Genomic DNA, 16,713 nt, shown 5'->3' with positions numbered 1-16,713 from the left:
GCCAGGGGCGCGGCGGGGGCACCCGGCCATGGCGGGGCGGCCCGGGCCGGGCGCGGGGCGGCGGGAGGCGGCGGCGGGCGGGGCCCGGCGCTTTCCGCGGGAGTGCTGCGAGGGGCTGGGCGGCCTGGACTACGGCCAGGTACCGGCGGGCCGGGCGCGGGCGGGAGGGCGGCCCCGGGGAGGGCCCGGCCTGGGGCAGCGAGGGGAGCCCGGGGATGGATCCCCCGCCCCCCCGGTGCCGCCGCAGGGCTCGGCAGATCCGCTGGGAATCGCCCCCGGGTTGTGCCCGCAGGTGCAGCAGGCCTCGGGATGCTCGGTCCCCGGTTCCCCAGGTGCACCCAGCGCCCTCCCAGCCCGGTTCCACCCCAGCCGGGATGGCACGGTCTGACCGGGAAGCAGGGGCTGCTCTGGCACTGCGCGGGAGGCCCGGGGGTGCTGCCACCGGCTCACCCAGGTGCCCCTGCAGCTCTTGTGGAGGTGCCCGTGCAGCTCTCACCCAGGTATCCATTTATCTCTCACTCAGGTGCCGATACAGCTCTCACCCAAGAGAGAGCTGCTCATGCAGCTCTCATCTAGGTGCCTGTATTGCTGTCCCCCAAGTGCCTGTATGGCTCTCACCCGTGTGCCCGTTTATGTCTCACCAAGGCGCCCATGCAGCTGTCACCTGGGTGCCTGTACAGCTCCCACCCAGCTGCTCATGCTGTTCCCACCCTCCCTGACTTTGGGGCTGTGATCACGCGGGCAGCGCTTGCCACGGTCATTGATCCCCCACCGTGGAGGAGAGGGCAAAGTTGAATGTTCTGTGCCTGTTACGTGGCTGTCCCAGCAGCTCGAAGAGACAGCTCATCCCATTAGGGCTCCCCTTTTATCCCGAAAAGCACACGCCAGGCACAGGCCAATCTGCCTCCCCTGGCAGCCGCGAATTTGGTTGTTGAGCAGGAGAAAAGAAGGTGAGTGCAATGTTAACGATGTTGCCTGCCAGGAGTTAGTAGGTCAAGAAGCTTTTGTTCAGCCCGTGCTAGCACTGTGCTCAGCACCGTACAAAACGAGAGGAAAGAAGCTGTCCTGGTCCCACGGAATCGCAATTGAAGCCGGATTAGACAGTTCGGCCCCCGTGCCAGCAGCTGCTTGTGTTATGCCTTGACAGTGTGAAGGGACGAGGTCTGATGGGGAAGAGCTGCTTGGGAGTGAAGGGAGGGGAGGAGAGGCTGTGGACGATGGGAGTAGGGGGAGACCAGTTTGGATCAGGCCGTGGGGCTGCTCCCATTGTTCCGTGCCAGCACCTGTGTCCCCAGGGCTCAGATGTAGGAGCATGGGGGATCTGGGGCAGTGGTGGTTTAAAGGCAGCTGTGGACCCCCGTGAGGATCCCCCCTTTCCCCAGGGCTGTACGGTCTTTACTCCTGCACTTTGCACTGTGGGCAGTCATGGCTGGGCAGGAGGTGCTTGGAGCGACTGGATGTGCCCTGGGCTAGCACGGGAGCTATTCCCATGGCCTTTTGTCTGGGCTAGGAGAGGTGCTGGGTTTACAGCCCCTTTCCATGGTGACACTGTGGCTCTGGTTCTTTCCAAGAGCATGTGAGGAGCCAGTGGGAATTTATCTCCCGTACGAGTGAGCCGGAACTGATACCTTTTTGAGCCATTCTTGTCCCCTGGCATCTAAAGGACTTGCAAATACAGCTGTGTTGGGGAAGCAAAAACCTTCCATGTCTCAATGTTGTCTTGGTTTTGCTTCAAGTGAGGGAAGGGCTTGGGCTGGGCTATTTTGTTGTTTGCTTTCAAAGGTTTTGACCAAAAGAAAAAAAAAAGACACTGGCTGTTTTTCATCCAAATACCAGGGAGAGGGAGTGAGGAGGGAGAAGTAGCATGGCTTACTGCACGTAAAAATGCTGACAATGTCAGGGAGCCGTCTTGGGAAAAATATCTCTCTCTTAAAAGGAGAACATCAAGTTTTAAGAAGTTTTTATTGTTGTCATTAAGACAGGAAATTCTTTTGCAGCTCCTTACAGTGCAAAAAAAAAAAAAAAAAAAAACAACAAAACCCCTTGCAATGGAGGGAGTTTGCATCTCTCTTACTTTATGGGAGACAAGTTTGAAGCTGACACAGTTCATTGCTAGGGGGTTCCGTGCAGACCAGCGTCCCTGGGACTGTCCTCTGTCTCCAGGGACGCTGAGATGCTGTGGAATGGTGCTGCCTGTCCTAAAACACTCATGAGTTGGAAACTGAGGACTGCTGCTCGTCCTCAGAGCAGCAGCATCACCTCAGTGCCTGTGTCCTTCTGGGCACTGCTGTGAGCGTGGGGCTCCCAGAGAGCCCAGTGCTCCTGAGGTTTGGGGAGACAGCTTGGAGAAGCTGCCATCCTTCTTCTGGGCTTTGCACCCTGACATAGCACTTTGCAAGCTGTGACAACACATTCCTTGGGGCTATCAAAAGGTTCATCTCCCCTTGGGGCAGCTGATGGGTTTGGTTTGAGGTGAAGTGTCCCTGTGGGATCCTGCACTCCATCCCTTCCTCCACAGGTGGATGTGGCAGCCATGGTGCGGCTCTTTGGCTACGTGGATGTGACTGACACTGACTTCATAGTGGCCGTCCTCTCAATCGCCTTCAACCCTCTCTTCTGGAATGTGGTAAGAGCTGCCTGTGTGCCAGCTGCTCCTTTACTTTCAGCCTTCCTTTCCCAGCTTCCTTTGGGAGGAAAAACCTCTTTTGGGAAGTCTGCTGGGCTGAGTGGGGGGAACTGTGCTCAGTTAGCCTTTAGGAGTGGGTGAGCAGGGAGCTGTGCTGCAGCTCCTGGGGCTGGGAGTTACCCTGAGGGCTGTCACATAGGACGTGAAGGTGGGAACCAGCACAGGATACAGAAAGAATTGGGTGCTGAGCTTGGGAGAGGGAGCAGAGCAATCAAACCTATCCTTCAGCCACGTGTCCCACCCAGCAGCCAGGCACTGCTCACTACTGGGACTGAGCATGAATGGCATTAATCCCCATCAGGGTGGCTGCACTGGATATGTTGCCTGCTGCTTCTCCTTGAAATATGTTGGCAGCTGTTTGTGTGGATGGCAGGAAGCAAAAACAGTCAGCCAAAAGTTGGCCTGAAAAAACTGGTCCTCCATCATGCTGCAAAGCCTGACAGAGAGCTGCAGGGTTGGCAGCAAGCCAGCCCTAGGAGGAGCAGGATACCTGTGCATGGGTGATGTTTGCTATGGCTGTGGGTGCCACAGTGCTTTGGGAGCCAAGGCTGGAGCAACCTCCACTGCCTGTTACTGCTGTGGTTTGCTGCCTCCTTAAGAAACCAGCAGAAATCATTGCTGGCCCAGTTTTGGAGCATTCCAGAGCCCATGTGACAAGCAGGAAGCCCAAGTTGGCTGCAGGACGAGGTGACTCCCACCCTGCAGCACCCTCAGCAGCACAGCTGAGGTGTGGGTGAAATGTCCCTGCGGGCACTCCTGGGAATGGGATGCCATCTCAGCCATGATTCCCAAATCTGCCCGCCAAACCTCCCTGCAGGGATTCTCTCCCTGGAGAATACTCTTCAAAGAGGCCTTATTTTTCCAGAGGGGGAGAACTCCTCTCTCTCTGAGTGCGGGGGCTCTTGAGATTGTCTCACGCTGGGCTTTGGAAAAGCGAGGCTCTGCTGGCTGTGAGTCACTTTGGAAACCTCTGTCGGAGCTCTTTGTTGCAGCCTCCCTAATTTTTCATGCAACTCGTTATTAAAAAGTCTCACGGTGTCTGAAATGCGAGCTGGAATATGCCACATTATTTCGACTGCGGAGTCATCATTTAGCATAAAGAATCAATGAACAAGAAGATTCAGGATGTGGTCTCTTGGGGGAGAGGCTGGCTCCAGCGAGAAACTGCATGAAAGGCAAAGAAAAAAGTACTTTATTAGCATCTGCTGCTATGCCTGGGACTCGTGGGACGCCTGCAGCTTGGGAAATAGCGTTGCTTTTTGGATCAGGAGTTTGGCTGCTGTTAAAGGACGGGGAAAGCTGATGTAAGAGCAGGAAGTTTGTTGCTCTGTGCTGCTGTTGTCCCCTGGCAGGGACTGAGGAGCGGCGCCGTTGGCAGCAGGTGGCACTCCAAGCCAGACGTGCAGGGCTGCGCCTGGGAGCAGGAGGTTTGAGTGAGCAGCCTGAGCTGGGTATTGGGGAAAGCTCTGAGCGTGGCATTCCGTGTTTTCCCGGCTGGAATGGGCCGGGTGGATCTTGCAGTCCGTATGCCTCCGTCCTCGCTCTGCCCAGGCCCCCAAGCATCTCCCTGGTGTTTTCAGTCCTGGTGTGTGGCTCACACCAGGCAATGCTGGAAGGCTCTTGCAGGGGGCCTGTGGGCCCTGCAGCCCTAAGCAAGCCCCCACTGTTGGATACATTTCAGCAAGAGTGGCCCTGGCTATCCTTGGATTTTTCCTGACCTGGTTCCTTTACCTCCTCCCCATCCTTTTATCCATGGGATCATTGTCGCCTCCCTGCATCCAGCCAGCAGCTCTTCTTTCTTTCCCTATATCCCTGCACAGACTCTCTCTGTCCTTGGCTATTTGAGTTCCTTCCCAGCAGCTGAGATTGCTTCTGCATCTGAATTGCTCTGGGTTTCCAAGAGCTTCAGTGCAAAGACTGGAATTCTGCACAGTGCCAAAGCACTCTTTGCTCTCTCTGCTCAATAAGTAATGTGGGACGCTGGTCAAAATCCCTCCTGTGCATGAAATTCCTGATTTGGATAGAGATTGGGTGGGGATGCATTGATTTAGTTCAGTGTCTTAATTCCCTGTTTCTGCTGAACTCCAGCCAGTTCTGCCTCTTCCAAGGTTTGGCATTGGGTTGTCCTTGCTGTGCAGTGCCTCTGAATAAATATGTGGTGGGGAAACCCCGGCTCCATGCAGTGCTTGGATCATGGAGAGGTATATCCCAAGGCCTTGATCATAGCAAGGTGCCCTGGTGAGCACTGGGCTTGTTTCTCTGGGACAAAACCTGTGGAGTTTGGGGACGAAGCACAGACTCTGGAGGCTGCGGAGGAGTGTGTCCTCCAGAGAAAAACGTGATGCTTGTCAGGTTGATGGATGTACTTTGGGTAAGAGCAATTTTGAGGACCAGAGCCTAAGTGGGGCAATTTGCAGACTCCAGCTGGGCTGTGCTGATGTTCCCTCCTGTTCTCCACAGGGGAGAAAAGCTCTTCCAGAAAGGCCTCACGACTTTCAATTCCCATCTTCCTCCCTGCAGGCATGTGCAGGGGGGTACCAGGAATGTCTCCCCAGGGCCACCTGCTGCATTTCCTCACCAAACCGTGGGCTTGCACCCCCTCTTCTGCTTCCACCCCCTTCATGCCAGTTAGAATCCCTCCTGTCCCTGGACAGCCCTCAGGTCATGTTGTCCATGGCACAGCTTGAATGTGTTCCTGCATTATTCTCTAATTTTTCCCATATTTTTTCCTCTCTCCTGATCATGCTGTCTTTGCTTTCCCACCCACTGTGTCTGTTATGAGAGGAGCTGCTGGGAACTGTGGTCCCACAGGAGGCAGGGTGCAGGTGAGGTCCCAAAAGGAAGCTGCGGAGCTGTTTTGGGAATGAAATCACTTTAAACTCCCCAAGGATGTTCAATGCAGCCAGGAGACCTGAGCCACCATGGGGCTGTAGAGGGGCACCTGGCAAGGAGCAGGCACATCTCTGGAGCTGTGCCATAAAATGTTAATGAGGCCAGAGCAGCAGGAACTTCAATAAATCCCATCTGTGTTTGGAAAGCCGCAGAACGATGGGAGAAACTTCTCATCCCTTGGTAACTAAGGAAGGCATTAAATAAAAACTCCTCAGGGACAAACATTTTCAAGCCAAGAGAGGTAGATAACCTGCATGCAGGAGGCTCTAAAGAGGTGGCTGAGCCTTGGCACATGAGGACTTTCTAGAAAGCTGGAAGGTTTCTGTCACTCTCAGTTGCAACCAGGCATAGCCGTGAGGCCAGTAGTCTGACGTCCATCACCACGCAAGTGAGTTTTAAGTGGGGAGTGCATCCATCAGCAATCTTTTCTTGATTTGAGCCTCTTAAAAATTTAGGTCTGGCGTCATGGACTGATTTAGAAATGGCTCATCTTCAGCTGGCGCCCCAGAGCTCACTCCTCCCATCACCTCGGTCACCCCCTCGAGACACCCGTGTGTCTCACAGGAATCTGCAGGGTGAAACCTCAAATGTCAGAGCTGGGAACAGGCTTGGCGTAATTTAGCGTGATTTTAAAGGAAATAGACCCCATCAGACAGTGATTTTATTCTTCAAGGTTGCAGCTTTTCCTGTTCAGGGTAACGTCTCTGTTCTAGACTTCTGTCAAGTGTTTAAGCTGCATGAGGTTTTGATTAAAGAAGTAGTTGCACAGGGACCTGGGCTGACAACGCCTGGCTCCTGATGGATGTGTATCTCTTGGTTCATTTATTTTTAATTTCCCATCCTTTTCTCCTTCTTTGGAGACTGGAGGAATCTGCCAAGTGGGTAAGAAGTGCTTGCACTGGAAGGGAGGGGGAAGATTGCAGGCACTGGCAGCCCGACTTCACCTACATCTGACCACTTCTTGCTAAACTCGGAGGAAGGTGCCTGGCCTAAAACACCCCCACGCTGCTGGGAAGCAGATGGAAGCTTGGGAGTTGTCGGGATTCAGACCTCAGTGAGCCAAAGTCCAAGAAACCTTTTGGGGACAGGAGAAAAAAGCCTGATGCTGGGAGATTTCAACAGCTCTCACTGCCTGTCTTAGAGAAGGAAAGGATTGAGCCATGGCTTGATGGTGTTGTGTCAGCACCTCGCTGGGGAAAGGAAATTGTAGGGTATAAAATAGCTGTGTGAGGGCTGGGATGGCAGCAGAGCCTTGCAGGGAGTGCACCTCAGTTACCTGAAGTTTACAGGACTGGGAGATGAATGAGTCAGGGTGATTCAATATTTTTTTCTGGCCTTCAGATTCTGTCAAGCTGCAAGACTTTTGTAGGCTCCCCCACAAACCTCTGCCTGCCTGCAGCCACGGGGGAGAGAAGAAAACAGCCCTCAACCAGCTTCTGGAAAGTGCTTTTAGACCCCATCATAGAAGCCATGGCACAGTGGCGATGATTATCTGCTTATAACAGATGCTAGATCAATAGCGGGGCTTCAAGCTACGCTGCAAGGCAATTGACTGCAGAAAGTGTTTCTTTATTGGGGTAAAGCTGGGCTTGCAATGAGGCTCAGATCCGCTCTTACATCTCCGGTCTTAAAATGTCACCACCAGCTCTGATGCCTTTCATCCTTTGTGCAGGGAGAGAACGCACATTATTCATAATTGGACTCTCTACCAGGCAGCAATAGCCGTTTTCATTTCCTACAATAGCTGAGAAAGAGTGAGGATTTGCCTTTTTTTTTTTTCCCCCATCTCCCAAATAGCATTTAGTGGCAATTTTATTCCAAGTGACTTGGTAACGCTTTCACTCCGGCAGCGGGGGCTTTGCAGCGCCACTGTAGCGTGTGGAAGTGGAGGGCATCGATTCTCCAGCTCTCATAACAGAGCCAGTCCTGCCCAGGTGTGTAACACCAGGCTTGTTTGTCTCCTAAATTTAGCTTTTCCAGCGTGTCGGCACCACTGCGAGCCACATAACAAGCACCAAAACTGGGTCGCACCCTCTGGCGTGCCGGCTGGAGTGGCACAATTAGGAGCGCTGTCACCTTGAGGGAGAGCCACATCCTTTGTCCCAGCACTGCTTCCCACAGCCTCACAGCTGGAGGTGGTGGTGTTTTCATCTAAATCCTCTTGAAGAAGCTGTGCAATATATTTTTATGGTGTGTTTGCAGGCTGAGCTGCCTGTGGTGGGGGGATTGTGGAGCCTCAGCTGTGAGCTGAGATGCTTTGTCTGTGTGTCGAGCTGGGCACGGTCTCAGTGCTCAGGGCTCCGGGCGAGGTGGTGACAGTCATTCCAGCAGCTGCTCACCCACCGTGCATGGGTACCTGCCAAGGCAGGCTGTGCTTGGGAAGCTGAGCCATTTCTGTGCCTTTTCTGAGAGTGAATTTGGGATCCAGCTGGTGTGCGACGTGCCTGCTCAGCGTTTCTCAAAACCAAGGTCAGAATCTGCCTCTCCCCTCACAGCTGACCCGAAAAGCAACCTCCTTTTTTTAGCATCTGCAGAGTGCTTCTCTGAAAACCCAGGGTCTTTGTTGTATATACTGGACTTCTCTTGTTTAGTGTTTTAAAAATAAACTGCAGGCTGCTGGCAGCCCTGATGGAGTAAATCAGCACACACACAAAAGATGAAAAAAATTATATTTAAGCCAAGAGTCTTGTTTCCATATGGATCAGAGGATTATCTGTAGACCCTGGAAGCTGGAAGAGGCTCTTTCTTCTCCATCCCACTCCATCCCTCTCCTGCCATCCTGCTGCTAAACCCTCTCACGTGCTGATGAGGTGCTGCTCATGAAATGGCAAGTCTGTGACCACCTGTGTCTCACAGGACAAGGGAAAAAGTGCAGCTGGAAACAAAAAAGAAAGTGGTTTTATCTACCCAGACTGGAAGGTGTGGAAGAGGTGGCTCCTCCTTCATGGCCCTGGGCTTTGGCAGTGTTTGTGCATAGCCTGGGGACTGGGAGCTGCTGGAGCCCTGAGGGGAGAAACCCACTGCCACCCCTGGAATGTCAGTGATCCAGGGGCTGGACGGGACCTTCTCGTGCTGTGTGCCTGCCACAGTCACAGACATGAGCCAGGTGTATTCCAGCTGTGCTGTGGCACAGACTGTTTAGGAGAAGCCTGCCCAGTTCTCAGAAGGATGGGATTTCCCAAAATAGGCTGTTTTGATGGAGAAATGCAGACACACAGTGTGCTGGGTACTCTTGGGAGGTTATTTCCGTAAGCCCTGCTGCCACACTTCCATCACGATGCAGTTGCATCTTCTGTGTGTCTGGAGATCTGTGGTGGGGAGGGAGGCCTTGGGGTTTCATGGTGGGGGTGCTGAATCTGGCTTGTGGCAGGCTGGTAGCACCCCAAAGAAAATGCCACCTTATTTTCCCTATTTTTTTCCCCCTGGATGAACTCCGAGGGGACATTTATCTCCAGTTGCTCACGTGGCAGCAGCACATGGATGGGAAAGTAGATTAGTAAATCAAGAAAGCAAAACCCTCCATGTGTTTTCCACCTGTATAATGACCCCAGTGACATGTGCAAGAAATGGTTCTTGGCAGGAGCATCCCACATCCCTGCTCTCCTGAGGGTGGCACCAGATAGTTCAGCAGCCCAATCACAGCAGTGCTTGTCGGACATTGGTTCCTTGTAAATACTAGGATCCTCATCTTAGTTAGAGCAAGCAACTATGTGCAGCCTGCCAGGCTGCCTGCCTGCATCAGGTCCCTGTCATTCCCCTTCCTAAGGAATCCTGACAAAGTTTTAACTCCCCTGTAACTCAAACCCAGGGAGAAGCAGTTGATTTTTGGAAGCTGGTGCTGATGTGTTTTGTTGATGGAGGACATGAGCTGTGGACACAAGAGTGGGCCTGCACCGTGCTGTTGGTTGATATGTGGCAGAGGGATGGGAGCAGCAGTGCACTGACTGTACAGAACAAGGGGTTTTGATTTTGGAGGGTGACCCCAAGCCAGGGGAAGGGCTGTGGAGCTGCTGCCTAAATTTTCCTTTTCCCTACCAAGCCACCTGAACTTCTGTGCTTGCTCCCATGCAGGAATGAGGGGCAACCTTCTTAGGAAATTAAAAACTTGGTTTCCAGAAAAGCTGGATGCCCCAGGCTTTTACACCTGCACATGGCTTCATCAAGCTGTCTTGCTCTCCCAGTGGATCTTGAGGTCAAGGAGAGGAAGACTGGTGGGAGCTCTTGATTTTCCTGTGTGTCACTGAAATCATGAACCTCTGTGGTGAAGTACAAACTCACCTGGATTGGACAATATCTTACTTGGTTTTTTTCTTTGTGAAATCTTTTTTTGTTCCCTCTCTTTACTCCCCCAGACCAGGGATGATGCAGCCATGGGCTCGTTCTGCAGGTCAGCATGTGCAAGCTCTGCTTTGTCCGGCTGAAAGGTTTTCGCTTGCTATCTGTGTAGGCACAATCATTTTTGGTGTGATCTTTTTTGTACTTTGGGGAAGAAAAAGGCTATGAACAGCTCACAGCCTTGAAGAGGGTGAAATGGAGATGGGTTTTAGCAATTTTCTGTGCTTTTGGCTGTTGCGGGGAAGCCTGTCCATCAGGGCTCCCAGAACGCCTTCGTCACCTCCTTTGTGCGGTGGGAGGTTTGCTCATTATCTGGTTTCTGCTTCGCTTATAAAAGAAGCTGTAATTGTAGCAGCTCCTTGCCATAAAAGCACAAAGACATTTTCTGTGAAGGAAAGTGTACATGCAGCTTTTATGATCCTTTACAGTACTTCTTCTGCCCACTTTTCTCGCCTCCTGCCCTTTATCCAGCATCATCTCTGGATAAAACAGATAAACAACCCCCCGCTGCATGGTCTGCAGCATGAGCACCTTTGCACCTTTTAGATAGAAGAAGTGGGCATCCTCCTTGTCAGTCTTGTTGAGAGAAAAGAAGACAGACCCCAAATCCCCCCGTGTAGTCAGGTGTTCAGATTCCTGCCTCTTTCCTCAGAGCTGTTGGCCCAATAGCAGATGCTCAATCTGCATCATCCCGGGAAGGATTTTGGACTGGGGAAAAGAACCTTGTCTGTCTGTCTGTGACTGAGGTGTACATCCATAACAGGAAGTAATAACAAATCTGATCACTTTGAGGCATGCATGCCTGTTCCTATAAAAAACGGAATGACCTCAGACGAGATACTGTATTTTTAACTATGAAGCAATCCTACTAAGTGCCCTTTCCTGTTTATTTTTACCAGGACATTGTTGTAATGACTGCAGACTTACTCATTTCATTCCCAAGGCTGGAGAGCAGCAATGAATTAGTTTCATTTTGAGATTTTGTTGTACAGTCATTTTCCAGAGACTGATGTACTTGGAAGCCAAAGCGAGTGCATTGCCCAACAGAGGAACATTACTTTTCTTCCTGTATCCATTAAGCTTTGGTCACCGGTGTGAATGTGAGTAGATCCATGTCTGGAAGGACTTTCTCAGCCTCCCTCCTCTACCTCTGTGCAGGCCTGTAGTAGAAATTTGTGGAGCAAAAGGCTGTGAGAATCTTTGAGCACTGGATGCAGGGCTGGTATCTGTATCCCAGCACTGGGCTTTGAGGCTGCAGGATGGGGAAGGACCTCCCCTGGGATGTAGATCCCAGGATCTGAGGATAACTGAGTGTTCACTTGGCTTTTGGGTTACATTTCTTGCATTGAACAGATGAAGAAATACTGTGGGGCACGTGGTTACACCTGTCCACACCCAGAGGAACCCCAGTGCTGACACCAGCAGGGCCGAGGGGTCTGGTGGTTGTGTTTAACCCTTCAGGTTGTTATTACCTGTTGTGCCCATGTGTTGAACATCTCATCCCCAGGCAGAGGGGAACAGAGCCCATGTTACATAAAGATCACACTGTCCCTCTCTATTGCTGCTGCCACGACGGCAGCATCACAAACATGCGTGTCCTCAGTGCCATGGGAAATGTTCCCAGGGGAGGCTTAACACAGAGCCTGGAACATGATCTGTCCAGCAGGGAGAGGACAAGAGGCCCTCCCAGACGAAATTGGTGCTTTGCTGAGCATGGCCAGTGCAACCAGTACCTCTATTCCAACGACCTCTCACTCCTCTGTGAAGGAGTATTGAATTTCTCCTGCATTTTGTGCTCCTGAGGTGGATTTATTTTTTTCTCCCCCCTTCCCTGTCCCCCTCCCATCACAGCTCCTGGGGGAATGATGAGCGGGTACATACTGTCCAGAGGATGGGTGTGTTGGGAGTCCTTATTAGCAGACTTATTCCAGAGAATTAAACCCTAGTTTCACAAAAGGGCAGCAAGAAAGCGGCTGCAGCTCTGGGAGAAGCTGAGTTGGCTTTGTGTGTTGTTTGTAAATGGCACAAGAAGTCCTGGTCTGAGCCTGCTGGTCCTGGTCACTGGGGTATTGTGACCAAAAGAGTAATTGTTGTGTTTCTTTTCTATTTAAAACAAAAATTACAAAGGTGTGTACAAGGAAACCAGCCTTGGCTCCTCTACCATGCTGTCACTTCTGCCTCCACTTGTTTTTGGTTTCAGGCAGGGCTTTAAAATGTTCCTATTCCTCTTCCACTTCATCATTTTACCACCCCGCTGCCAGTGTTCCTCTGCGATGCCTGTCATTGTTTCTCCCTGAATTAATTGTTGTGTGTAATTGTGACCTGCTGCAGGATGCTGCCTTGCTCTTATTAAAGACAGGTACTAATGAAGAACATTGGGTACCACATTACAGGAGAGCAAGACTTGACTCTCCGGGATGTGTACTTGCTGTACTGTTTCTGCCAGCCCGGGCAGAAATGGTGTTTCTGTCTTTCATCACTCACTGCCTAATGATTGTAATTTTTACTTGCTGAGAAACTCTCGATATTATGGACTTCATTAACAGATACATGAGATGCTACCAGACCTGCATTAGGGGGAGAGAGGAAGAAAACAACCCCTGCGTGGAGGCAATTTTATTATTTATCTGTAGCAGTAGAAGGGATGCAGAATTAGTGTGGGATTCGGCGGTGTGGCTAATGAGCTGGGCTGAGCTGGAATCCAAGCAAACCTATTAACGAGAGCAAACTGCAAAGATGATGCCCAGGCCTGAAAACCTGCACATCAAACACAGAATCCAGGCAGTGCTGGGATGTCTCGGTTCCTTTATCTTCCTCTGCATGGGGCCGGGTGCTTGTGTACTGATGTGTTTGTGTCTCGAGAGGTTGCTGCTTGATGTCACCCACAGCATTTCTCCATCCGTTTCTCTCCTGCCAGCTCCTTCTTACTCATACATTGGGTGAATTGGAGCTTCTGACTTAGTCTTTAAGACAGCAGAGCCAGAGTATTTTTCACTCCCAGGGGCCACAGCTCCTGGAGTAATTGCTTGAATTGAAATATTGCAGCATCCAGCCCCAGTTTTCGGTTGCAGGCAGTGTCACATCTGCAGGTTGGGCTGGCTGGGGACACTGGCTGCTCACAGTGGTACCTGAACCTGTATCTGCAATTGAATACAAGTCGTACAGGAGAGAAAAAAGCACCTGATGCAGCTGACATCTCTGGTATAGCTTTACATGGTCTCTGCAATGAATCAGAGGCTGCAAGTAATGTCAGGTGTTAGGTGACCTCAATCCCCTTTTACTTGGAGCTTGTGAAGGCTTGTTTCAGTTCAGGAACAGGATATTTCTTATATAGCATGCACTGGCTGAAGACTGACCATTTTCATTCCACCTAGAATAACTGTTTTTTAATCAGGCTGACCTTATTTGCAACAGCAATAGCAATTGGAACTAGAGGTTTGCAGCAGCGTTGGAAAGCTTTGAAGAGCAGAATAGACGCTTCGTGACGCAGATAAAGCTTTATCCCCACATTTAAAACCAAACCCAAGGCGCTGAAGCGAATTCAGAGGGACTTGACCTCAGCACTGTGATTCGTTGGGATCCAGGGCCTCATTTGGAAATAACGCAACCGAACAGAGGCGCGAAAATAAAAGGGGAGTCTTAAAAAAAAAAAGGAGAGATGTTTATCATGTAACGTGGCATTTGTACTGAGTGCTTGCTGACAGTGTGGTGCAGCAAAGAGCTTGTCTTCCTAAATCTGTGCCAGTTCAAACATCGTCAGTGCTATTGTTGGATCGCTTTGTTTGAAAATGGGTCTGTTGGGTAGACGGCTTGTTCGATGAAAGCAGCTGTGTAGAACACTTCAGGCACTTCCTCAGCTTTGCTTTATTTAGGGCTGTATGAGTACGAGCAGCAGGAAAAAAACCCAAGCAAACACAGGCCGTGAGGTGGGCAGAATGTTCTCAGTCACTCAAGAGACTGGCACACACCTTTGCTTCTGGTTTGTTTGTGAAAGTGCCTGCTATGGGCTGCCTGAGCAAAATCCAATCTGTTTGCCCCAAGGAAAACACTCATATTCAGAGAAATGTGTGAAAATACGAGGCTTGTGGTTTTCTGGATGGGAGCTCTGTGCAATGGGAAGCTGAGTGTGGGCCAAGTCATCTGGGCATGGAAGATGAAAAGAAATCCAGCAAAATGCTTCACCGTCCTGCTCACGAGATACTCATCTGGCAGTACTTACCTTCCCTCTGAGCTCCAGCAGAGCCCCACGTATTTGCGTGGAGGCAGCTTTTGCCTTTCCCTAATCTCAGAAGATTATTTTATTTGGTTGTATTCATGGTTTAGAGGAGCTGGGTGTGTCCCAGCTGCTCCCCATTCCCTCAAGCAGCCCATGTCCCTCCCACTGTTTGCCATCCCTTCCACGTCCCAGGCTGGGACTGGAAAGGTCCTTCCCCATCCTGTGCTGCACTCTGGAGAAATCATTATTTCACAGATACTTTTTCCATGGGATTTGCTGGCTGGGAAAGTCGGGTTGGGCTGTGCAGCCTGATTCCCTGTGGCAGGAGCACATAGCCCTTCCCTTTCACTCTCGGGGAGCTGCTCATAAGGGCTCCCCATGCCCACTCTCAAAATTAATTAACGCAGCTCGTTCTGAGTTATTGAAATCACCTGCCTTCAGCTTCCAGCTCTTTGGACATAAATCATGAGCTCTTTGCTTTGAGGAGAAACTGTTCGGATTTTGTGTTGGAAATTGCTAGCAAATATAGCCCATGTTCTGTGTCATTTTTGTTTTTATTGAAGAGGAGAGGATGTGGCTCATGGAACATCGATGAACCCAGGCTGCCTTGGTGTACACTAAGCAAGGGCTTGTTTTCATTGCAGCCAGCTAATGAGATCCCACTTTGACAAATCACATAAACACTATTAGAGAAATGAAATTTTTTATCTCACTGTTTATCATGAGTGGATTCAAGGTAACAGCTCATATGGAGGTAATCTCGAGGGATAACTTTGAGGTAAAGCATACCCAGTCTTTATGAAACCCTTATCTGTTTAGCTGCAGGCTTATTTTGTTTCCCCAGCTCAAGGCTGTTAGCTGAGGTGACCTGTGCTGTTTCAGTCCAGTTACTTTCACTAGACATGGGTGCAGGGAAGGTTATTTTTTAGGCTAAACGTGGTGGAGGCAGGCTGGGTTTCTTTAGTATCCTTCCATTTCTAAAGAAGTGGAGTCACTTTACTCTTCTCCCTGTGTCAAAGTGCTCAGACTGGACCCTGTTGACCTCCTCACTGGCAGCATTCATGAGGAAAGATTCACTAGAAGAGGCACTCCAGCTTGTGTTTCATCCTCTTGCTGGTTTGGGTGATGGGCCCTGTAGGCAGCGAGGTTTGTCACACTGTCTCGTCTCACTGCAGCTTTTTGGTTTTGGAGAGCAGCCCACCCTCCTCTTTGCCTGTAGGTAGTTCTCTTCTTCAGCCCCTTGGATGTTCTCCTTTTTTTTGAAGCCCTTTGTGTGTTCCAAACCTCCTGTTCCACTCTGAGAGCCTGCAAACGTGGTTTTTCCCTCTGTGCAGCTCTTTGTCAGCTGGGTGTGCAGCCCCAGCATTCCAGCTGGCTGTTCCACACCTCAGTGTCCTTGTAAAGCCAGTCCACACATCACCTTGTCTCTCCAAAATCCCGCTCCCGTTTCTTTTGGCTGGAATAAAAAACAACCCCCCCCCCCATCCAGAGCCCATTAAAGGCAATGGAAAAATCTTCCTTGCGTCAAATTGACGCCTTCCTTTCCAAACTGAAAGCCCTTGGCAGCCATGGAGGAGCTGAGTTGTGCTGCTCCGCTGTGGCTTGCTGACAGCTGTTACTGCCATCACACCAGTGAGGGAATGGGAAAGGAGGAAAACTTAACTGGTATAGCTTGCTGGGGAGACCTGGATGAGCCAGTGCATCCCCATCTCTTGGGATACTTGCCAGCCCTCAAACCAGGGTGCTTGGAGCCTCCAGGCTCTGCCAGGAGTTGCTGCCATGCTCTGGCTCCATGTGCGTGGGCACGGACTGTCACCTGTAGTCCCCAGCACCTGCTGCTCACCATCAAACCATCTCTGGGTGCATCTTTTCTTGGGGCATTACCATGAAAAAGCCTTTACAAGCTCCATGGACACAGTCCCTGGCCTGCTTTGCCTCACAGCTCACATGAAACCATTAAGATGGTGCTTATCTCTTCTCATACCACTTCAGTGTTTTAATTGCACGAACTGGAAGCTGCTGCTCCAGTACTTGGTGGGGGAACTTCACAAGGCTTTAATCGTTTGCTAAAAAGCTTTCAGGCTGCACTACCATCTCATGGCTCTCTGTAATGGAGAGACTGTGAGCTGAGAAACCTTCAGAGAAGTAACTCAGTCGCTGCATCATGGTTTTTCCCAGTGCAGGCAGGAAGCAGCTAAGCAAAGCGGAGCCCACTGGGATGCTGGCAGGAGCTTGGCAGCTGTGACCAGCTCCCACAAGGCACTGTGCTGGCAGGAGGGGCTCAGAGCCTCATGGTGGTCTCCTGGTCACCCCAAGTGCTGGCTTCTCCTTCTGGAGAGTGTCCAGTGGGGATGGCTCAGCCTCCAGCTGTGCAATGTCAGCTTTCCATGGTTTAGAGCTTGCAGAGGTGAGGGGTGATGCTCCCACCCTACCAAAGGGACAGCAAGTGATGGCATGTGGGATAAAGGCTGCTGGATGATCTGCTGGCCCCAGTGATGGAGCACAGCTGAGAACTGATGGTTCATAGCACAGAAAAGGTGGTGGATGGGGAGTGCCTGAGGGACTGGCCTGCTAAAGGCTGGAA

General features: G+C 51.1%; 1 protein-coding gene across 3 annotated transcripts in view; it reads left to right on the top strand.

Annotated features, from left to right (window-relative positions):
• Positions 1-16,713, top strand: part of PEMT (phosphatidylethanolamine N-methyltransferase) — a 42,602-nt gene that overhangs the window by 288 nt on the left and 25,601 nt on the right. Inside the window, exons 1-2 of one of the 3 annotated variants that reach the window (XM_048320803.1) lie at positions 45-139; positions 2,519-2,626. In XM_048320803.1, the coding sequence (XP_048176760.1) occupies positions 2,534-2,626 (93 nt within the window). In that variant the 5' untranslated portion in view covers positions 45-139; positions 2,519-2,533. Of the gene's footprint in view, positions 1-44; positions 140-258; positions 951-2,518; positions 2,627-16,713 lie in introns of those variants that run through there. The other 2 variants (XM_048320804.1, XM_048320805.1) reach the window with 2 other exon arrangements.

The sequence above is a fragment of the Corvus hawaiiensis genome, chromosome 16 (genome assembly GCF_020740725.1).
Source record: "Corvus hawaiiensis isolate bCorHaw1 chromosome 16, bCorHaw1.pri.cur, whole genome shotgun sequence".
Taxonomy (NCBI): domain Eukaryota; kingdom Metazoa; phylum Chordata; class Aves; order Passeriformes; family Corvidae; genus Corvus; species Corvus hawaiiensis.
The sequence above is the reverse complement of the archived record's forward strand: the minus strand, read 5'-3'. Positions and strand labels throughout refer to the sequence as shown.